This window comes from Nicotiana tabacum, chromosome 3, assembly GCF_000715075.1.
Source record: "Nicotiana tabacum cultivar K326 chromosome 3, ASM71507v2, whole genome shotgun sequence".
Taxonomy (NCBI): domain Eukaryota; kingdom Viridiplantae; phylum Streptophyta; class Magnoliopsida; order Solanales; family Solanaceae; genus Nicotiana; species Nicotiana tabacum.
The window spans coordinates 39,645,573-39,668,872 of record NC_134082.1 but is presented as its reverse complement, the minus strand read 5'-3'; the positions used below and the strand labels follow the sequence as shown (position 1 = coordinate 39,668,872).

The 23,300-nt window shown below is 39.0% G+C and overlaps 1 protein-coding gene across 1 annotated transcript; it reads right to left on the bottom strand.

The window, feature by feature from the left end:
• Positions 1-38: 38 nt before the first annotated feature.
• LOC107793034 (DEAD-box ATP-dependent RNA helicase 50-like) lies at positions 39-21,370 on the bottom strand. The gene is made up of 8 exons (XM_016615314.2): positions 20,676-21,370; positions 19,145-19,722; positions 18,520-18,714; positions 7,794-7,981; positions 4,124-4,337; positions 1,035-1,166; positions 772-947; positions 39-628 (listed from the first exon to the last, which is right to left on the bottom strand). The coding sequence occupies exons 1-8, from the start codon at positions 21,025-21,027 to the stop codon at positions 400-402; spliced, it is 2,064 nt and encodes a 687-aa protein (XP_016470800.2). The 5' UTR covers positions 21,028-21,370; the 3' UTR covers positions 39-399.
• Positions 21,371-23,300: the final 1,930 nt, after the last annotated feature.

The following is a 23,300-nucleotide window of genomic DNA, read 5'->3' as shown; positions in this document are numbered from 1 at the left end:
ACGATGAAAACTCCAAATGGAATGAACTGCAGCTCAAATTTAATGGAACACAAAGGAAAACAGATTTTATTGATAACTCAAAGAAAATTACAAAGGAAACTGATAAAAAGTACAATAAGGAAAGCAGAATGGTGATGAGAAGACTTAGAAGAACAGGGATGAGAATCAAAACTTGCTCAACAAACTTCTTGCCTACTCCACTATAATGGCACTGTGTTATTAACTAACCCCAACCTCTACAATCTTTTGACAGAGCCAAGCCCTTAACCTGGATCCCAAGTATAATATGTGACCCCTGTGATGGTTTCTTAATTCTTTTGCTTCTTCTCAATGGCCTTCTAAGCGCACCAGCATCATAGTGTCCTGTTTTCCAGGTTCCATGCGCCCTTTTGCAGGATGCTAAGTTAATATTGACGGCACATCATGGACTGGGTGGCCTTTCTTGTTTCTTTCCATTATCCTTCGAGCAAGAGAAACTTGCTTCCCAACGGCAAATATGAATGCCTTTCCTTTTCCACCAGCACCCCTGGCAGTTCTTCCAACACGACGTACATATTCGCTAGGGTCTCGAGGATAATCAAAGAGGACCACATGGTCTACACCTTCAAAGTCGATACCTCGGGATGCTCTACAACATTGTTTAGAAGACATTAATTCAGATCTTTTGTCCCTTTTTCTTGTTGATTAGTGAGGAAAACAACTGAAGCACGTCATCTAACTGACACATGAATAACTATATGAAAAAATCTAAAAAGGAGTTTGCTACAGTACCGGTCGGTGCACACCAAGAACAAACAAACGTTCTCCATCTTTGAGCGGCGAAACTCCTCCATGTTTGCAAGTCTCCTTCCTTGGTCCAGTGCAGCATGGAAGGGTAAAATTTTTATGGAGAATCCTTTCCTGTCAAAGCGCTTTAATGCATTCTCAACTTTTCTGCAGCAATCAATCTGCATATGCATGCAGGAATGAGAACTTTCATACATGCAAACCAAGAGTAATAAATATACTTGCAGAAGAAACTAAATCTTATTCACCTTGTTGCAGAAGACAATTGTTTTTGGAACTGGGCTATCCTCCACCAGATGAAGTAGAGCATTCTTTTTATTGATAAAAGCTGTGTCCGGACTCTTTTCAGCTGTTTCATCTCCACTGCAATCTACAAGGAACTGGTAGTGCGAAAAACAGAGCATCAGTGCCATAGTTATGGAGACATGACACGACTCTTCTTATAATATAAAAAAAGACATGAAATGACTCTATGCCCAGATTGGTGTTTTTATGTGTATCCATGGAAGACGCCTCTCACCTTTTGAATAGAAGGTAGTGAGGCTATTTCAGTATAACGAAGCAAGAGTTGAGGCTCTATGATGCAAGAAGGACAAGACACAAAATAAAGACTTAACGTGTAGTCTGTTAGATGAGTCTGACTGCTAAAATGTCTACCAAATAGCTAGGATTGACTGGATGGCAGATCCATTAGAGTGCCCCTGATTGGAAGGACGGAAATATATTTGTAAATCTTGTCCACCTACAGAGGAATGAGAGTGGAGACTACATGTAACCATCAAACTAGAACTTCACCTCAAACAATGACCTTAGGAAGGAGTCTTGTACATTCATGCTATCACATACTATATCATTAAGCATGGGAGTTGTATAGTTGAAACGGCTAAAATTAACTTGTATATTGTGGTTGTCAAATGGTAAATAATGCTTTAGCATAAAATAGATAGAATAGAAAATCTCCCACATTGTCATGTACTTAGGATGCTGGTAGCATAAGGTAGACTATATGCTACCTCTCTTCAAGAAAGCTACTGATTTTCCAGCGTGTATCTATCACTAAGTTGCTCGGACACGGGTGCGAATCTAGAGGTCGGATCCTTCAAGATGTAAATTCTAAGATTCGAGGATCCGGCTAAAAATAATTCAAGAAAATAAAAATATAAAAATATCTCTAAATTATGAGAAGTTTTGAGGAATACTAATGTATAGTTTGTAAAGTGTGGATTTCTTTTTTAGTCTCAAGTTGTAGATAAGTAAAGGATTGATTTCCTAGTTATGGTAAGCTATTTTCTTTCCCGGTTTCGGTTTTGATTTCGGGAATCAAATTGTATCTTGTCTCAAATTTTTCCGTCCGTCATGGTCAAAATACCCAAATTGTTTGACCAAATCCGGTACGGATCCCATACCCACACACATACTAGTGTCGTGTCGACACGGATGCGGCACCTAAATCGTTGTGTCGGAGCAACTTAGATTTAGAGTACCAGCATAGTTTTCTTGTTTCCATTTGAACTTTTTGTAATTATCACATACAGAAATTTCTTTTTATTTTTTTTGACATGGTTCGAAACTCGGTGGATAATGGGTCCACCCCTCTACCCTTCTCCGCTCATGTACCAGGCTTTTGTCTGCAGCATGGTTTGAACTTGTAATGTGCGTCTTATCACACAACATGACACGTGTTGCACTCTTACCACTAGACCAAAGCCTTAGAAGCCACGTCTAAACATTTCTATCTAAACAGTTTCATTTTCTACTGATACACTCTCATAATGATATTCTTTTCCTCCTAGTATGGAAAAAAATTGTGAAAATTTTCAATATTACTAGGATATGGACCGAGAAACAATAGCTCCATAGAACGCAGGTTGCAATTATTAAATTGTTACCATAGACTAGAGTGAACAAAGAAAATGATATAGTTTTAGTTGCGGAAAAACTATCAGAAGGTAAAGCAAAGACAAAGATAAGAATATGAGTAGGAGAGATGATAAATCTAACATATCAAAAGCAACAGGTATTAGAATTACGGATTTCCCTTGAACGAAGGGATGTTGTCCTCAACAAAGGACTCAAGCATCCAAGATCAAGTGAAAAATAAATCAAGACTTGAAGAGCGTCTGAGCTGAAGATTGTTTTGTTCGTAGTGTGGATTCTAAATTCATTGTTTATGAGAACCATCCAAGTGTTTGTGGCGAATAAGTCAAACACAAATTCAAGACGAAGATTCGAAATCAAACTTTTCAAGCCCTTGAATCGCAATCAAAGTCGAACTCAATATATCTAATATTCTTCTTGAGAAGAATCAGAAGAGACGAGAGAGAATAGAGATTGCAACCTTCATTGCATCTTGAAATCGAATATTATAATTTGCAACATTTTTCTTGCCTTGATTATTTTCAGGCACGAAACTTGTGTTTACATATATTTTGGATTACCACAAACTATTTCAAGACCTATACATATCCACACAATCAGAATAATGAAAAAGAGCAAATAATTCTTTATCATCCAGGACAATGAAGACAATCATTAGAAGAACTGCATAATAACCAAAGAATCATCCAATTTCACTCCTGTTTAATTTATCTCTTTTTCATTTTTGCCTTTTGTATCGGCATAGAGTGCTGCAATGCAAACCACCTAAACTTTTATTCCAAGTAGCTACTTCCATTTGTTCATCGATGGGACCTCTGAGATTCAATCATAAGCCAATTTCTCATAACACAACCCCCACCCCACTTTCCCCATTCCATAAAATAATAAAGTAAAGAAGGCTATTTTGGTCAAATTTTCTCCCGATCGGATAGGGAAAATGGGAAAAAATGGATGGTTCTTTCATCCCACTGATAAAAGTCTAACTAGAATAAGAATCTATTACTTTGAGAAGACAATCGTTGGTTTATCCTAAACTGTTCTTGATGACGAAATATTGCTAAAATAATTGATCACGTCAAAAATCTCGTCTCTTTTTCATAAACAGTAATAACAGGGCTAGTTCTCTCTGCTAGCATATGAGGTTAATCACTTACACTGAGATCAAGATCTCATTTCATAAAGGCAAGAGGAAACCCTGGAAATAATGTACTTTGACCAAGGCAATCTAAGCAGAAATTACAATTAGATATATCCTACAGCTTTAACAATAACATCTGTTTCAATTTTTCCTAGGAATCCCGGGGATTTAATTCTGGCCGGAAACAATCAACCTTTTTAAGGTTGCTCTTATTAGCAAGCTTATGCAAAATATTAGGGAACAGATTTGACAAGAAAATAAGGCAACAATTTTCCGCTAGGTAAATTTGTACTGGTTTGACAGGAGTGAAATAAGAAATACCTCTTCCAAGCCAGGGCTTGTACGGTGCATACCAGGACCACTTACTAGTTCACAATCAGGAAAACTTTCTACCAGCTTGTTGTATATGTCCATGGGCAAAGTTGCAGTCACAAATAGATACTGTGTGGTGATTGGTGAAGAGTCAATCAAACATTGAAATGCAGTCTCAAAATCCTCATCACTAAAAAGGATATCAACCTCATCCAGCACAGCACTGAACAAAGATAAACATGAAGTGTTAAAACTGTATAAGCAACTGATATATAATATTCTCAGTTTCTCGTAAAGAAGTATCTCAATCCAGAAAAAAGACATGTAACCTAAGTGTGTTTTCCAGCAGTTAATGAAGCTAATTGAACCACGAGACCAGGATTCAAATCTGTAACGACCCAACTGGTCATTTTGAGTTTTTTCCTCCAGACTCTTGATTTGGAACTTTCCGTTCCTTTTATGTTTTACGACTTGTGGGTATGGGTGGTTTGGACCCCGAAATGCTCGGGAAAGAGTTGGAACATTATCTTGCTATCCGAAAGGTCAAAAGGCTTAAGAAGCAATTTTACCCCTCGCTTCTAGTAATATCATTTTGGTTCATGTTTTGAAGTTCCCAATAAGTTTGTATGATGTATTCGGACTTGTATTGATGTGGGAGGCTGGGATCTGGTTCTACAGCAACGCATCGACTCCCTTGACCATAATCCAGGAGGTGCTACAGCAGGCTTCAGTAGCAAGCCCCAGTGAAACAAAGTTCAGTGTGGGCGGAGGCATCGGCTAGACATCTTCGAATACATTCCAGGTTCTATCTTCCTTTGTCTTTATATATTTTGATTTATTCAGTATCTTTTTGTCATTATATATTTTGATTTTATTTTGTATCTCTTTCTCTTGTATCGTTCTTTGTCTTTGTTGTTTACAACGCATTCACTTGCATCAATTACTTGCTTTTCTGTAGTTGCTTTCTACTAGTGCCTTAAGCTGCATATTATATTCTTTTAGTTACCTTGTGCATGTTGTAGTAGTACTAGCTTAGAATCTATGAGAATGCACGGGAGAAAAATCTATTATTGATATTCTATTTAATTATTATGATTGAATGCACGGGAGGATGAAGATTGGGAGACACAAGTCACGCTATCACATGTTTGAACAACGGAAGCTATCTCTGAAGATGTATGTTTAGAAGCTTTGTATGGAAGGAACTCAATATAATCCGGTAGAGAAACCATCCAACTATTCATAGTATTGGATCCCATTTTTCTACAACCAATTTCTCAAATTCTTCATTAAAAATTGTATCGTTAACCATGAATGCCAATTGAAAACACTTTTTATTTTAGGAAACATTGTTCCCTCGCCGGAATATAAAAAGGTTGTCGGAATTTGATGAAACTTGAATGAACAGACTCTCAGAATAACCTCCTGAGTAATCTTTCCAAAAAAAGCTTCGTCGGAAAAATCATTGTAGCCGCCAAAAACTCAGTGTAGTTGTCGAAAAAATCTCAAAGTGATCGAAATAAAAAGAAAAAGGTATGGATAGGCTAGGAATTACTAGGCGATCATACTATATAGAAACTTTTTCAAAATCTGGCCGGAACAGGGTCAGATCTCGCTAGAAAATTTCTCCCTTTTCCGGCACGTGGGAAGGTGTTTTCTGGTGGGTCGCCCGAGCCTGAGGAGTCTTGTGGTGGTATTGGTTTTTGCACAACACCAACGGAAAGTGATTTGTTACGGACAACCTCTTAAGCCGCCGGAAAATTGCACATCGACGAGGTCTTTCTTTTCGAAAGTCGTTGGAATGATGCACAACGATAAGTTTCTCACTAATGCTCTGATACCATGTGAGAATGCACGGGAGAAAAATCTATTAATGATATTCTGCTTAAGTATAATACAATGAGCCATATTTATACAATACATATCATACTCTTATTCTGTGGGACTAGGACTAATTCATATTATTTACATAACTATCTAACAGTATACCTTAGAATATTGTGGTCAGGGCGAGTGATGGTAGAGTGAGGTCATGTCCTTTGGGTTGGGGGGGGGGGGGAAGGGGCAAAGGTGATAAGGGAACCGCTAGGTTGATGATTGGGTCCTGGAATATAGGGACATTGACGGGAAGTCTTTAGAGTTAGGGAAGATTCTCAAGAAAAGAAAAATTAATATAGTGTGTGTCAAGGAGACTAGATGGGAGGGTACTAGGGCACGGAAAGTTAACGGGTTAAAATTGTGGTATCCAAGAGGTGCTAGGGGCAAGAACGGGGTTGGTATTTTAGTTGATAGGGATCTCAGGGAGCTAGTGATAGATGTTAGGAGAGTGAACAATAGGCTGATGACTATTAAGCTAGTGGTTGGTGGGTTCACTTTAAACGTGATTAGTGCATATGCGCCTCAAGCGAGCTTGGACGAGGAGGTCAAGAGGCACTTCTGGGAGAATTTGGACGAGGTGGTTCGAGATGTCCCGCTTACCGAGAAGCTTTTCATAGGAGGTGATTTTTGCCATATTAGGACTGCTAGGGGCTATGATGATGTGCATGACGGGTTCAACTTTGGAGGTACGAACGAGGCAGGAATTTCATTGTTGGAGTTCGCTAAAGCTTTTGATTTGGTGATAGCTAACACATGTTTTCAGAAGAGGGAAGACCACTAGGTCACTTTCCGGAGTATGGTGGCCAAGACTCAGATTGATTACCTTCTCTGCAGGAAGTATGATAGAGGCATGTACACTAATTGCAAGGTTATCCCGAGTGAGTGTCTATCGACACAACATAGGCTCTTAGTAATGGACCTGGAGATTAAGAGAAAGAAGAAGAGAGAGCGGTGTATGGTCAACCCAAGATCAAGTGGGGAGCCTTGAAAAAGGAATTTTTCACATTCCTATGTATTCGTTTTGGTCTATCACATGTTATTCTTTTTCTTACTTTATCTAGTAGCGCATAGCATAAGTATTGATGTGAAAGATTGCATTCTTACAAAGACAGTGGTCGCGATTTATACCAGTGTCACATATAATATTTGATAGATAGTTCACGACTCCCATCTACTCCTACAGTTCTTGGGGTTTTTGGGTAGCTCTAATTTTTTTAATCTTTTATGGGAATATCTTTATGACTAATAGCCTGTTTGGCCAAGCTACTTTTTGGCCAAAAGTGCTTTTTTTTGGCCAAAAGCAGTTTTGGCAAAAAATTGAGGTGTTTGGCCAAGCTTTTGGAAGGAAAAAAAAGTGCTTTTGAGGAGAAGCAGAAGCAGTTTTGGAGAAGCAGAAAAAAGTAGCTTCTCTCCAAAAGCACTTTTTTGAGAAGCACTTTTGAGAAAAATACACTTAGAAGCAGTTTTTTAAAGCTTGGCCAAACACTAATTGCTGCTCAGAAGTGCTTTTCAAACTAATTAGCCAAACACAAACTGCTTCTCACCAAAAGTACTTTTGAGAAAAACACTTTTGAAAAAGACTACTACTTTCAATCCAAAGTTCATCAGACCTTGCCTAACAAACAAGAGAGTAAATATATCCACAATGCCAATGCACCCCCGTAAAAGTGAGAGAACTGGACAGATGTAGTAAAGACCTTAAAATGCAAGAAACTGAAAAACAGTTTTAACTACTAAAAGAAATGTAATACTACTTGAGGCTAGTTTAACAGTTTTAACTATTCAAGGAAAATGCTAATACCACTTGAGATTAGTTAACTGCAAGTAGCCCTCTTTGATAAGAAACATAAACCGGCCAGGAGTTGCTATAAGAATGTCTAACTCCTGTCTTAGGTTCTCCAATTGAGTTCTCTGGCGAAAACCACCAGTAACAACCATAGAATGGAAAGGAACACCAGATTTCGAAAATGAGCGGCAGGTGCTTAAGACCTGCAAAAGTTGCAGGAGAAGAGTAAGTTTTTCTTCTTTTCTTTTTGACGAGTGAAATACAGCTAAGAATGAAAGTTCTTACATATCAAAAAACAAAATCCAAGTTTCACCACAGTCGATGCAACAGAATGTGTGATGAGGCCTTGAACTAGAAAAAGAAAGACTTAACTATGGAGGAAAGTGAAAGAACAAGCATGCAAACAAGTAATTCAACTTTGGAAGAGAGATTCAGTGAAACCAAAGAATGTCAAACTACAGACAGAAGATCCTTTCATCGCACAAAAAATAAGTAAGAGCCAAGCCAAACAGAGTACTAGCTGGTTGAGACAAAACATCTTCTGAAATTGCCAGCTTCACATTTTGGGAAAAGAGGAAATCTGATGTCAAAATCATCAAAAAAAAAAATTCAAATGTAAAATTCTACATTGAGATCTTATCAATTTGAACTGGCAGGAGAAAATAATTGGGGTGATAAACCATGGTGAGTATTATAAATTTTGTAATTTTTGATAATCTCATGTGATTTCTCTTCAAAGCATAGACTTACAATCAAACACATACTCTAGATGTACAAACAACTCTGTCAAGTACTGTTATTTTAACCCAGTAAGTGCGGCTGAAAGAGTTAAAATTTACCTATTAAAAAGAATGAGAAAGAAGAAAAAGGTGAAACAATGCCAGTGGTGAAAGAATCAAGGCTAAATCATTAGAATGGTCTATCTGAAACTAAGGAAGGAATAAAGTTCAGTACCTGTATAAGTGTTTCACCAATAGCTTTCATACATTTCGAGATTCAGGTGCTAACCAGAAACAATAAACCGATGCATTATCTTTTTGATAAAGTAATAAAATATCATTAATAAAGAGCATAAATGCCCGTATACAAGAAGTATAGCAAAAACAGAGAATCTCACAACATAATTTGATTCTCTACAAGAGCCACCCAATCTTCTATCCTTAAAGGAATCTCATGGGTACACCAAAACATAATAAGAGAAAAGAGGTTATTCCTCAAATGTACAAAGCCCTTCTCTACCCCATCAAAAGCGCTCCTATGTCTCTCTCTCCAAATGATCCACACGAGTGCTAGTGAAGCGACATCCCATGTCATGCGCCTTCTTCTTCACCCTCTAAATTTTTAGCTGATCATTACTTCTTTAACCGTGCCAGTGGATCCAGGCATCACCCCGCTGAACTCCAAACCAACTCAACACTTCTCCCCACAAGCGAGATGCAACATGGCAATGTAAGAGAAGGTGATCTACATCCTCTCCCGAGAACTTACACATGAAGCACCAACTGACACATGTAACTCTCCTATTCTTCGTGTTCTCAGCCATTAGAATCACTCCCCTCGTAGCTAGCCTTGCAATCAAGAAAAATACCTTTCTCGGTACTCTAGGGATCCACACCGAACAATAAGAAAAAGTTGCTTCCTCTCTACCCAGATGTACACCGTAGTAGGACTTTAACAGAAAGAAAACCCCTATTCCCTCCCCCCTTCTCCAACCATCATGGCTAATCTGTGAAGTATTCTGCTTATAGAGCAACTCTATCAATCCCTGTAATTCTACGAACCCCTAGTCTCGCAAGTTTCTCCTAGACCTCAAACCCCCCAATGCGTTTCTCCCCTTTGTATCCTCCTTATGCTTTGAATTGACATCTTCCTTTGGCATGATATCTTAGGAAAAGTGATACTCGAAGTGTTACCTCCACACCATTTTTATCCCCAAAAGCTTACTCTACTACCATAACCCCCACCCCCACCCCACCCCCACCCCTAAAAAAATTTCCAAAATAATTTGTATTCGACTCCCCTTCTTCCAACACTGTCTCATATTCACTCGTAACAACACCACCATTAAGCCTTATCATCGTAGAATCTGGAAAAGGAGTCACATAAATTTCCATAGCCAATGAATTTGAATTGTTGCCCCCTAAATTCACACCTAGTTGAGATTCTTCATCAAGACTTCGGATCACTTGCCTATCTTGCTAGATGGATGCAGAGGGAGAGGAGTGCGTGCTCCCTTCCAATTCGAGAACATGTGGTTGAAAGTGCCAGGATTTGGTGACAAGGTGAAAGAATGGTGGACAAGCTACAGGGTATCAGGGACACCTTCATTTCGTCTTTCGAAGAAACTTAAATTGCTCAAGGGAGATATTATTAGGTGGAATAAGAAGGTTTTTGGGAGGGTAGAGGTTAAAATGAGGGAGCTTATGCATGAATTGGGGGAATTAGAGAGAGGGTAAGGGGCGAGGGAGTTAGATGAATCTGAGAAAGCGAGATGGGGGAGGTTAAGAGGGAAATAGTCGAGTTAGCAATAGCTCAAGAGACTAGTTGGCGGCAAAAATCGAGGGCGCTCTGGTTAAAAGAGGGGGATTCGAACACCAAGTTTTTCCACAGGGTGGCGGGTGCAAATCGAAGGAGAAACTTCATTGAGTCCTTAGTTGTGGATGGCGTGAGGATTGAGGGAGAGAAGGAGGTAAAAGGGGCGATAGTGGGGTTTTATGAGAACATAACAAAGAGGAAGTTAGTTGGAGGCCGACTTTGGGGGGAATAGAGTTCAACCACATAGGGGAGGGAGACAGTGAGTGGCTAGAAAGGGCTTTCGAGGAGGAGGAGGTACACGAGACTATGTCGAGTTGTGCTGGTGATAAGGCCCCCGGGCCTGATGGTTTCTCCTTGGCCTTCTTCCAACTCTGTTGGGACACCATCAAGGGAAAGTTGATGGAAGCCATTGAATACTTCCATGTGAATGGTGTTTTCGAGAGAAGTATCAATGCTTCTTTTATTATTATTGTGCCTAAGAAAGAAGGTGCATCTTGTATCCGAGACTACAGGCCTATTAGTCTCGTGGGGAGCATTTACAAGATTATTTCTAAAGTGCTTTCCAACAGGCTCAAGAAGGTTCTTGACGTGTCTTTTTCGTCCTCCAAGAATGCGTTTGTGGAAGGTAGACAGATCCTAGATGCTGCTTTGGTAGCAAATGAACTTGTAGACTCCAGAAGGAAAAATAGAGAACCCGGCTTACTATGCAAGTTGAACCTTGAGAAGTCTTTCGACCATGTCAATTGAGAGTTCCTGGATTTCATTATGATGCGGATGGGGTTTGGGGCAAGATGGAGGGGATAGATCAAGTTCTGCATTTCCTCAGTCAGATTCTCTGTCCTGGTTAATGGTAGCCCGTGTGGTTTCTTTGGCAGCTCTAGGGGTCTCAGGCAAGGTGACCCCCTATCCCCCATGCTATTCATTCTAGTGATGGATGCTCTGAGTAAAATGATGGATCGTGCGGCGGGCGGTGGCTTCTTGAGAGGATTCTCAGCTCCGATCGGGGTGCTCAGTGCTCGAAGAGTCTCTCATTTGCTCTTTGCGGATGACACCCTGGTTTTCTGTGATGCCGATATGGATCAGTTGGCCTACCTGAAGTAAGTCTTGCAGTGGTTTCAGATAGTATCAGGACTCAAAATCAACCTCGGCAAGTGTGAGATTTTCCAAGTGGGTGAGGCTGCTAATATTGATGCTTTGTCTTATGTTCTCAGATGTAAGGTGGGCTCCCTTCCCACTACTTACCTGGGTCTCTCATTGGGCGCTTCGCATAAGGATACTACAGTTTGGAATCCAGTAATCGAAAGGGTTGAAAAAAGATTAGCAGGCTAGCAGAAACGGTACTTGTCAAAAGGCGGTAAGGAAGTGCTTATTAAAAGCACTTTATCGAGTATGCTCACCTATTACTTGTCCTTGTTGCAAGCTTTGTGAGCATCACAGAAAAACTGGAGCGGCTTCAAAGGAATTTTCTTTGGGATGTAGCGGATGGAACTAGAAAATTTCATCTAGTGAATTGGCAGACAGTCACTTCCCCTAAGAAATGGGGTGGACTTGGAGTAAAAGATCTTAGGGTATTCAACAGAGCTTTGTTGGGGAAGTGGCTGTGGAGATTCGGTTAGAAGAGCATGCTCTATGGAGGGAGGTCATAATAGAAAAGTACGATTCCAGGGGAGGGGGTTGGAGGACCAAGGCAATCACAACACCTTTCGGTGCGGCATGTGGAGGACCATCATGAAGAATTGGGAAGCCTTCAATGGCAACATCACTTACAGGGTGGGAGATGGAAGGAGAATGCGGAGCTCCAAGATATGTTGACACTGCTATATGGGCAAGACAGGCCCCAGCCATCTTGTGATTCTTGGAGATAGGGTTTGCATGGCGATGGTTTGTCACCGTAAAGTCCTTTTACCAGGTTTGTCACCGTAACTTCCAGATTTTGAGCACAAAGGACCTATAGCCCATTCCTCAGAATTTCGACCCCCACCTTAAAAGATTGAGACAGATTCTAGTGTCGGCGATCACGTTGGAGTCTTCCTAGCACCAAGAACCCCTTGTGACACCTATGATTTTCCATTGTTTGCACCCAAAGAGGAACCCACAACCATGTTCTGGAAGTTCCGACCCACACTGCCCCAATTTCCTTTCAAGAGAAAGTCGTTGGCATTGATATTCTAGACAGCTCCATTGCCGAAAAACCTGGGACCTCTCATTAGGTCTTTCTGCTTCTCATCCTCCATCAGCATAATCTTTTTAGAGAGAGGCTCGCGATCAATTTTCGAGGCTTCGGGGAGATCCGAAGTGGGAAGACACCATTCTACAGTACATAGACTCGCAAATCTCTCTAGGCCTCCACATGGGGTCGATAAACCTAGTACAAACCGGTTTGACTAGTCATTTCTTTTCGTTTGACCGGTCCAAATCTTTTAGTAAACCGGTTCAAGTTTGGCCTCCATATTAACTCATTAATCCAAGGGTATGAATGTCTTTTTGCCCCCTTCTTCTTCCATTTTCCATCCCCAAATTTGAATACGCCTATGTTAACTCCTCTTTTAGCCGTTATCGAGGACTCCCCTATCAATTCTGACACCAAACTTCTCCACCTACCATTTCTTTCCATATTCTACCCACCCATCTCTCGCTCTCTTCCCTCCCATATCCTTTCCCTACATACTCCTCATTATCTGGAGCTTCAGGGCAAATTTTTGGTGTCAACCATACCCTGAAGCTAGAGTCTTCCCGATCCTTTCTCTCTTGAAATGATCCACATGAGTGCAAGTAGAGCAACATCCCATGCCATGTGTCTTCTTCTCTGTGCTTTGAATTTCCAAATAAATATTACTTTATTAACCATGTCTGGCATCACCCACTGAACTCCAACCCAACCCAACACTTCTCCCACAAACGAGATGCAACATGACAATGTAAGAGAAGGTGATCTACATCTTCTCCTGAGAACTTACACGTGTAACTCCCTTCTTCCTCAGGTTCTCAGCCGTTAGAATCACCCCCTCGTCGTTAGCCATGCGAAAAAAAGAACACATTTCTCGGTACTCTAGGGATCCACACCAAACAAGGAGGAAGAGTTGCTTCCTCTCTAGCCCGAAGCACACCATAGTAGGACTTAACAGAAAAATCACCCTTATTCCCTTCCCCATCTTCAACCATCATGGCTAATCTGTGAAGTATTGTAACGACCGGCCGATTATTTTTTGAGTACTAGAACCATGTTCCCCTATTTAATGCTTCTTCTATGTTTGTTTGTTCTTTTATGACTTGTGGAGATAGTTTTTTTCTATCAAGAATGGCCTGCGAGTGAATTGGAACACTTAGTTCCAATTTTGGAAGCTTAAATTGTAAGAGTTGACCAAGTTTTGACTTTAATAAGTTAGTTGAGATAGTTTAGATTTTTGAACTTGAATATTTATTCTGCAGATTTTATGCAGATTCTGTTTTTAAGTTGGCTATTTAAAGCCTTGTTATGCTTAATAAAATTATTGAGAGACATTTTCAATCAATATTTTTAATATTTTTGTTGTCCCATCTTTTAAAAACCAACAGTGATATCAAGAGCTTCATTGGTCTTACGGGATTTGTGAGTTCTTCCAAAAAACCATTTTCAAATCATTTTTAACCAATATCAATTTTTAAACCTATTTTCAAACATGGCAAGCAACAGTCTCTCTTTGAATGCTCCACGAACTTTCACCGGCGAAAACTATCGGATTTGCTCAGTGAAAATAAAATCATATCTTAAAACCTATAATTTGTTGAATGTTGTAGTGGAAGAACAATTCTTACGAGCAATCCCTGAAAATCCTATCATTGTCCAGAATCAAATACTTTCAAAAGAGATTTCAGATAAGACAAGGTGACTAAGATTGTTTTTTATGCACAAAACCAAAAAAAAAAAAAAGAACGGGTCACATTGCAGGAGGATGCAAGTTAAAAAACACTTGAAAAAATTCACAAGCACAAATTACCAAAGAAGAAATTGAGGAGGATTAACCTTTATAGATTGCAGCAACAAAAGCAAGGAGGAGTGTTGGATTTTGCATTTGTTACTGCTGATACTTGATTTACTATAATAAAAAGTACTTTAGTCGTAGGAGGAGTCCTAGTTTAAATTTAAATTTAATTGGATAAGTTAGTTGAGATAATTCAGGTTTTTGAACTTGAATATTTATTCTGCAGATTCTGTTTTAAAGTTAGCTATTTAAAGCCTTGTTATGCGTAATAAAATTATTGAGAGATATTTTCAATCAATATTTTTAATATTTTGCTGCTCCATCTTCTAAAAAACCAACCGTACATCCCATGCACTAGGACGGATGAGTTGAGAGGTAAGTTTGAGCATCTTCAGCACGATCGCAAGACTGTGACTGAGTATGAGGAGTGATTCACAGAGTTGTCTCGTCATGCTCCTATCTTGATCTCCACCGAGGCAGAGAAGGTGAGATGATTTATTGAGTGTTTGAATTATGGCATCAGGATTGCAATGGCTCGAGAATCAGGGATTCAGACTACTTTTCACCAGGACGTGGAGATAGCTCGACGTATTCGTAGCCATGGAAGAGAGGCTATGGTGAGAGATAAGAGACCTCGTTGTTCTGGTAGCTTCAGTGGTATCTCATCTGGAGGTAGGGGTCAGTTTGGTAGAGGCCATCATAGCAGGCCGACTCATTCTGCACAGCATATAGCCCGTGGTGTCTAGTGAGGGTACCAAGGTGGATCCAAAGAAAATTGAGGCGGTTCAAGGTTGGCCTAGAGCTTCAGCTACAGAGATTAGGAGTTCCTTGGATTTGGCGGGCTACTATCGTCGTTTTGTGGAGGGATTTTCATCTACTGCAACCCCATTGACCAAGTTGACTCAGAAAGATATTCCTTTTAGATGGTCTAATAAGTGTGAGGAGAGCTTTCAGAAGTTCAAGGCTGCATTGACTACAACTCCAGTATTAGTGTTGCCCACAGGTTCAGGGTCATACACAGTTTATTGTGATGCTTCATGCGTTGGTCTTGGCACGGTGTTGATGCAGGGTGGTAGGGTGATGTGCTTATGTGTCACGGTAGCTAAAGCCCCATGAGAAGAATTATTCGATTCATTTGGAGTTGGCGACTATTGTGCATAATTGGTGTTGGTATGATTAGATGGGGGCTCAGGTGTGTTTCGGGATGGTTTCGGATCATTTTGGTGTTGTTTGGAAGTTGCTAGTGTCTGATGCACCGCACCTACGATGAAAGGTGCACAGGTGTGTTGGTCACACCTGTGGCGCATTGTGAGCAAATGCGCATGTTGGCAAGGCGGGCGACGCCGCAGAAGCGAGCTGCTTGTAGCACCTGCGGAGTCGCGCCCAGGGGAGAGATGTCGCAGGTGCGCATGTTGATCAGGCCAGAGGTGGTCGTACCTGCGAGTTTCTTGTTGTAGGCGCAGATGCGTGTGACCTAGCACAAAAGCGAAGAAGGAGCATGGACAGCTCCCAAATGCGAGTGTGGTCGCGAAAGCTGTCTCGCAGATGCAATATTTTGGGCTGCAAATGCAAATTGCCTGACAACATGATGTATTTCGAGGTTTAGCTCTTTTTTCATTATTTTGAGTATTGGAGCTCGAAAAGAGGCGATTTTTCAGGAGAGTTTCACTACTACTTTGAGGGTAAGTAATTCCTACCCAAATTTGATTACATAATGATTCCCCATGGATTTTAACCCCTAATAACAAGGATTTAAAATGTAAATTAGGGTTTTTATATGAACATAAGAGGATGTATTTTGGGGATTTATGGGTCGATTTGGACTCGGATTTGGAATTTACTTGTATATTTGGACTTGGGGTTATGGGTAGTCAGGATCTATCCTTAGACTCGGGTTTTGACCATGTGGGTCCAGGTTAACTTTTGTTGATTTTTTGGAATTTGATTAATGATTAAAGCTTTAATGATTGGGATTGATTTTTAATAGCATTATTTGACTCGTTTCAGTAATATTTGACTAGATTCGAGCCGTTTGGAGGTGGATTTGAAGGGAAAATATATTTTGGAAGGTTGAAGGTGTTACCGGGAAGAGGTATCTCTTGTCTATACTTGTAAGAGGGAATTGTCCCTATAGGTGATCTATTTGCTATATGTGTCGTGCCACTTATATTCGAGGTGATGAGCGTATATTGGTAGTTAGGTTATGACCTTAGCCGGACAGAGTTAGGCTTATGTTAGGCCTTATTCGGACCTTATGAATTGTTTATTAATGTTTTTTTGATTCTATGATTACATGATGAACTTTAATCATGATTAGAAGCCATGCTAGAGTTATAACTTGTTGATTGGATATGATGGGCTACTTTCACCGTATGGGCTTTTTATTTAGTCGTAGTCAAACAATTGCCTTACTTGATTTATGATTTATTGGCTTTTGGCTTCTTGCTCTTGTTGATGCCACGATCAGACTTAAAATGTTAAATAAGTACATTGAATTGTTATGAAAGTTGAAGTAGCCTCGACTCATGTAGTGGCTCTTATTTATCTATGAATGTTGACTGACTCATATCATGATTATGAAAAGGATTGAGTAATTGATATTGTATTCTTTCTCTTGTTTGAAAAGCATATTTAAATTCGAGGTTGTCATATTTCTACTGGTGAGCTTAATTGATTGTATCATGCTTTATTTCATGTTCTAATTATGTTTTCATATGCTCATTAAGCTATTAGTAAGTGCCAGTGTCGACTGTCACTACTTCTTCGAGGCTAGACTTGATACTTATAGAGTATCATAGTTTTGTACTCATACTATACTTCTGCACATTTTCTGTGGGTTCTGAAGCTGGTATCAGCAGTACCTAGTGGAGTACCTAGTGGTGGCATAATGGATAAAAAAAACATTTATTCATCCATGTTATCCACTAAAAATTGGTTGGATAATGAATTTTTTAAAAATGGGTCAAATATGGATAAGATCCATATTATCATTTAAAAAATGAATAACTAATGGATTTAACTTTTACATTTGCAAAGACTCAAATTGGGGGTTCTCAAGTTTGGGAGACTAGGAATTCTCTCAAAAGTGATCATATTTAAGAAGTCGCGGATAATATCTATATCTATATTATCCGCTGGTTAACCCATTTTCTATTCGTATTAAATATGGTTCGGGGCGGATATTTTATTCGTTTTTTGCATTACCCGTTTTCGACCCGCCCACATCCAAACCGACCCGCCCGCTTGCCACCCCTAGTGTACCATTGAGCTAAGTAGGAGTATTTTGTTGGAGACTTCGTGGTGAGCTGTTTTACTTGATTCGATCTGCAGCATATGGAGTCCCCCTTCCCTACTTTTTTATAGATGTCTGTGTATTTTCATTTTCCGAACAGACATTGTTCAGTTGAGACTATATACTCTTGTTAGATGCTTGTGATGATTTGGTGACACCAGTTCTTGGGATTTGTGCGACAATTGTGGTCGCGTTTAGACCCTGTCTAGGATTCAGGTATTTTTGATATTGATATCTGAACTTATTCCGCCTTGTTATTTATATCATGAATCAGTTAAAGGCTTAATAGTTGAATTATATTGTTGTTGTTGAGTGTTGGCTTGCCCAGCAAGCAGGTTAAGCGCCATCACGACCTTTGGAGGGATTTTGGGTCGTGACAAGTATTCTGCTTGTTGAGCAACTCCATCTATCCCTGGAATTCAATGAACTCCTAGTCTTGCAAGTTCCTCCTAAACTTCAAATCGCAATGCGTATCTCCACCTTGTATCCTCCGTATGCTTTGAATCGACATCTTCTTTTGGCATGAAATCTTGTATATGTTAGGAAAAGTGATACTCAAAGTGTTACCTCCACACTATGTATGTCCCCAAAAGCTTACTCTACTACCATCACCCAACCGATTCATTATTAAAAAACCGTAATGGCTAATTGAATTTTTCCCTTAGAGATGGTAGAAGCGCAGTAAATGTTTTACATTGAAGACGTGCCATGAAAATTATGAGAATATAGCATTGGGCCTTTGGCTAGGAAATTAGTGTAAAATATATTCTAACGCACTTGTCACACCAATTTAGGTGAAGTTGATGTCGCAGCCATAAAGTTATGAGCTGGTAATCGACTAATGCTTCTCTCTCTCTCTCATTTTTTTCTTCCTTTTCCAGTGTGTGGTTGCCGAACAGTTGGGGGAATAAGTGGCAAATGTTCCTTTAATGGAAGAGGAAATTTGACAGACCTGAGAAGCCAATTCAGCTGTTGGTGCCAGTACTACAACCCGAGGACTTTGAGATGATGGTTTGCTAAGTCCTTGAAGTTCTTCTTGCCTAAGACATTGAATAAGTGGTAGTAGATATGCCAAAGTCTTTCCAGATCCACTTTGATCAGATATTATGCAGCTCTTTCCAGCAATGATGGGTCCAAATGTCATGGCCTGCAAGTAGTCTATAATTACTGCTTGTAAGAAGCATAAATAGAGATTTCTCAAAATAATACATGGGGACTAGGGATAGCCATCTAAAGACAGATAAGAAATTGCCGGCACGAAAAAATATTAAAGCAGGCATTGCTGGGCCGTATTTTGAGGGAAATGAAGCGTCAAAGGAATCATAATAGGAAATCAAGAATAACTTGAAAACATCCAGAAGAAATATTTTAAAAGCAGGCTATTCAGAGGACACGTACTAGCCAATTGAAGCAGAGGTAAAGATACCCAGACAGATATATTGATGATGCAATTCAAACTACCATATCCATGAGACTGTTGGCATGTTAGCCGCTATTATGCATTAGAATTGCAGCAAAGCAATGAGGTAACCTGGACTATTGACCATTCCATGCTCAAAATAAAGTAAATTATCTACCTGAATATGTGAAGGGCGCACAAAGTGCTGATTCCCTAAGGATTCTATCATATAGTCACAGCATCCCAACTCTTGAAAGGATTTTCTACTAAAGAAATTGTTTTCATCATCCAAGTTTCGCCTTTCTCTAAAAATTTCTTCCCTCTTAAGACTGTAATGACTTGATCCCCCACCCCATCCACGTAAGGGAGAAGCCGAAGCTTTTGATCCAGGATGAACTACTCTTGCAGATTTTGCATGAGAATCACTGCTATAGCCTGCGAAATGTTTGCTAACATTTTCGATAACTATATCTCTATCTTCATCTTCCACTCTGATTAATTTTTGGAAATTCTTTCTGTCTTCTAGCTGCTGAATTTTGGCACGGCCTCTAGGAAGACTAAGCGTTTGTTGCTCTTTTAACTGATCAGGTTCATTATATGAACTGCATGATGATCGGGAAGAGGCATCTGCAATATTGTGTTTGTCGTGATCAACAACATCGCGTTCTTTGTTTTTTGTGTAGCTTTTTCTTACTAGATCTCTCATTCTTCGAAATTTCAGTCTGCCGAAATTCCCTGTCAATCCCCTAGTCGAAGCTGCAGAGCCGTAAGAAAGAACTTCAAAAATAAAGGAAAAGCATAGGAAAGAATTTCCATACAACACATTTGGAGATTTATAAGAGGGACCAATATATATCTGATTAGAAACATAAAGTAATACACATCCTGAACGTTATGGCAGTTTTAATCCCTCAAAGCTCGTGTTATAATCAGCAGATGAATGTAAACCATCTGATAATTTGGCTTGGCAAGTACCTAATAAAATATGGCACATATGTTTTCTTCTCAATCGATAAATAAAAGACAGCATAAGTTGCAATCTTAAGCACAGTGAACTCAGTACTTCACTCTACAGGAGGATAGATAATCATAGTAAGCAAAGGAAGATTGTTGCATATACTCTGTAAATAGCGCTACACATTCCTTTCCTCTATACTGTATCGCTCACTTTGGAAATTAAAAACCTAATACACCAAAAAAAAGTGTAAGCTCCAGATCCAACATCATAGACGCACAAAATTGCCCATTGGTAGTAATCAGACTGAAACAAACAATATCGTCTTTTACTTTTTTCCCTTGCTCTATCAATACTAGATTGCTAATCTTGGCTAGTACATAAAACATTTCACCAAAAAAACAATCCTGATATCCAATTAGCATCAATATTCACCAAAATTCCTCCATATATTTTATTTTCGACAAAAAGATTCCTTTCTTCTTTCACGTTGAACAGCCCATTTTGGATAGTACAAAAGCTAACACACCTGAAAACTTGCTTCAATTAACATTTAACACAGTATACAAAGTTCTGCATTAGTAATAAACTAAGACATCTAAAACAATTTTAAACAAAAAGGCCAAAATGTTACTTAGTGTGACCATATTTCCTTTTTTAGTTTGTTATGGAAAAAAAATTAAAAACAATTTAACTTAAACTTTTCATTTTATGCCAAGTTATGACATGTTTAAAATCACAAGTTTCATTTTACCTTCATTACTGCTACTCTGAGTTGGAGGAGGGTGGTTGTTGTCAGGAGAAGTAGAAGCTAGAGGTTTCCATGAGAGAACTTCCTTGGAAGGGATGGAAGAGTCGTCATCTTCAGTACCTCCCCATACTATGAATTTATCTCCACTCTCTTTATCTATAAGCTGGTAAGCCCCTGGTGTGTCCATTGGCATACGACTGTAAGCAGCTTTAGTTGAAACCACCACCCTTTTGCAACTACTACCAACATTTCTGTGCAGCAGAAGAAGATTAACAGGATTCCCACATACGTTTGGGAATTTGAAACGTGCGGGCGCCGCCACCGCCGGTGCTGGTGCTCTTGGTGCAGAAAGCATTGTGGTTTAAGCTAGTCTAGCTGAATTTGGATAGGATCAATTTGGGAATTGACAATGCAAAACTTAAAACTTTCCTGCGCAATGTACAAATGCTGTTGCACATAGCACAATACGCCTTATCTATGATGATACAGGTGACGAGAATATTTTTGTGAATAATGCCAACTTGATATTTAGCAAATCAATTCTTACAAAAGTATGTGTTGATCATGTACAAATTAAATAATTTTTAAATTGTCAAATACATAAACAGCCCTAAACCTATCATATTTTTTTCACTTAAATACCTCAACTAAAATGTTGCTCGTTTTGCTTGCTGGGAGAGAGGAAGCTTCCAGACCATATTTTCCATTAGTAGGCACGGATGCAAGTTAAAGGTAAAAGAGCTGATTGAATCCATAACTTTTAATGCGCAGTATAAATTTATGTGTAAAAATTCATTAAAGTTAGAACAAATAGTATATTTGAACTCATATCTTTAAAAATATAATGAGTTTAATATTAAAAACCTTAAAGTTAAACCCATAAACTTTGAATCCCTTATCCGCCTCTACTTATTAGACATAAAATATAAGTAAAGCGCATGATATTTACCCGCGACTAATGTTGCAAAATATCAAATTAAATGAACACATGTGATTACACCCATTCCACTTTCTTCTCTCTTTTTTCCCCTCTTAATTCTTCGGGATTACCAACCATCTAGTTGTAGAAACAAAACTATTGTTTTTCTCCGCACCTATTTAGAGCCAAACTGAACTTTAGTACTTAAATTGTGAATAATGAAATTTTATGCTTTTCTCATTAGTATTTTAGAGTAAAAACTGAAAATTATCAAAAATTTATTGTGAATAATTGAGAAAAGACTAGTGAGAATTTGTTTTATTGCAAAGAAACTCAAGTGGAGAAATGGAATAGTTGTTTCTACCTATTACTAGGGTATCTCTAGGCTAAAATAAGAGAAGATGGCATTATGAACGTGAAAAAAATGAAGTAATTGTTTTCATATTTTCAATCACTATAATTACTTTATTGACCTCAATAGTAGATAGTCACCCGATCTCTACCATATTCGTCGTTTGCACTCTCCATTCACTTTAATAAAAATTTCTTTTCATTAAATCGATGGTCATCATCTCCCATAATACTCTCATGGAAAAAACCCTAAGCATAACACACACAAAAAAAAACCAATAAACTGCACATAAATCATCTGTCTAATCCCATCACGGCCTCATCTCTCAATTCCATTAAATGTCAGCTTCAGACATAAGAGCTCCCAATAGCAGAGTCATCACACTTTTGGCTCCATTATTTGGAGTTGGATCGAGGCACAAAAAAAAGAGAAGAAGAAGAAGAAGAAACTTTCATGCTATACTCTTAGTGAAAATCATTCTTTGTGCCACATCAGCATGAGGCTTTCAAGAATCACATTTTAGACATATATTAAAATCAGTAGTCCCGTATCAATTCCATATGCTTAGTTGGGTTGTAGCATGTGGTATCTCTTCAAATTTGTATTGGTGAAAAATAAACTCACCACGTGACCAATATTATGATGATAGGTGGCTTGGGAATCGAAGCAATAAAGAAGAATGATGTGCAAAGAAGATATGAGTCATACCCACAGGATCGTCTACTAAGATATCGTGCATGTTAGCTGAAAAAGAGAAAACATGTATAGGGTTGATAATTAGGGACATTGGAAGACGCATATATGGAAAGATCATTAATAGCTACGAATATGAAAAGAAATTAGTTGAATCCTTGATTATGCGCGATTGGCTATTATCACTTCAACTGTTACAAATCACCTCATGTAACGGGTAATTAATGTAATAAATACTAGTAACATGCAGGAATTTAACAGGGCAAACGGTTATGAATTGTACCCTTATATAAATTTACTTTATCCCCATCGAGAAAACTGCAAATTGATACCATCAATTGACAATATTCTTGTTGTTCTCTACCATTGGAAAAATCTTGTTCCTTCCTAGTCTCTCCCCCAGGTTCTTATTTGTACTGACATTCTATTGTTGGGGACACTGCATTTATGACTGCAGGTATAGATAATCAGTTTGACGAGCCTTCATAGTAGACGGGATTGGCATTCAGCGAAGGATCGCTAAGGCTCCACCTCATTCGGAGTGCAGCCAATTCTATGAGTCATCGTGTCAGAATTTTGATACAGACTTATGGGTAGGCCGGTACCCTATCCAATTTGATGTCAAATAATCTTAGAAGCTTTGCAGACATAGGTTTATTTTGTA

Excerpts from the sequence above, each read along its gene's own strand:
- LOC107793034 (XM_016615314.2), bottom strand. The coding sequence starts at position 21,027 with ATGCTTTCTGCACCAAGAGCACCAGCACCGGCGGTGGCGGCGCCCGCA. Across the intron at positions 18,715-19,144 it reads TGCGCCCTTCACATATTCAG|GCCATGACATTTGGACCCAT; the intron begins GTAGATAATTTA and ends GACTACTTGCAG. Across the intron at positions 4,338-7,793 it reads CAGTTAACTAATCTCAAGTG|TGCTGTGCTGGATGAGGTTG; the intron begins GTATTAGCATTT and ends ATCTTTGTTCAG.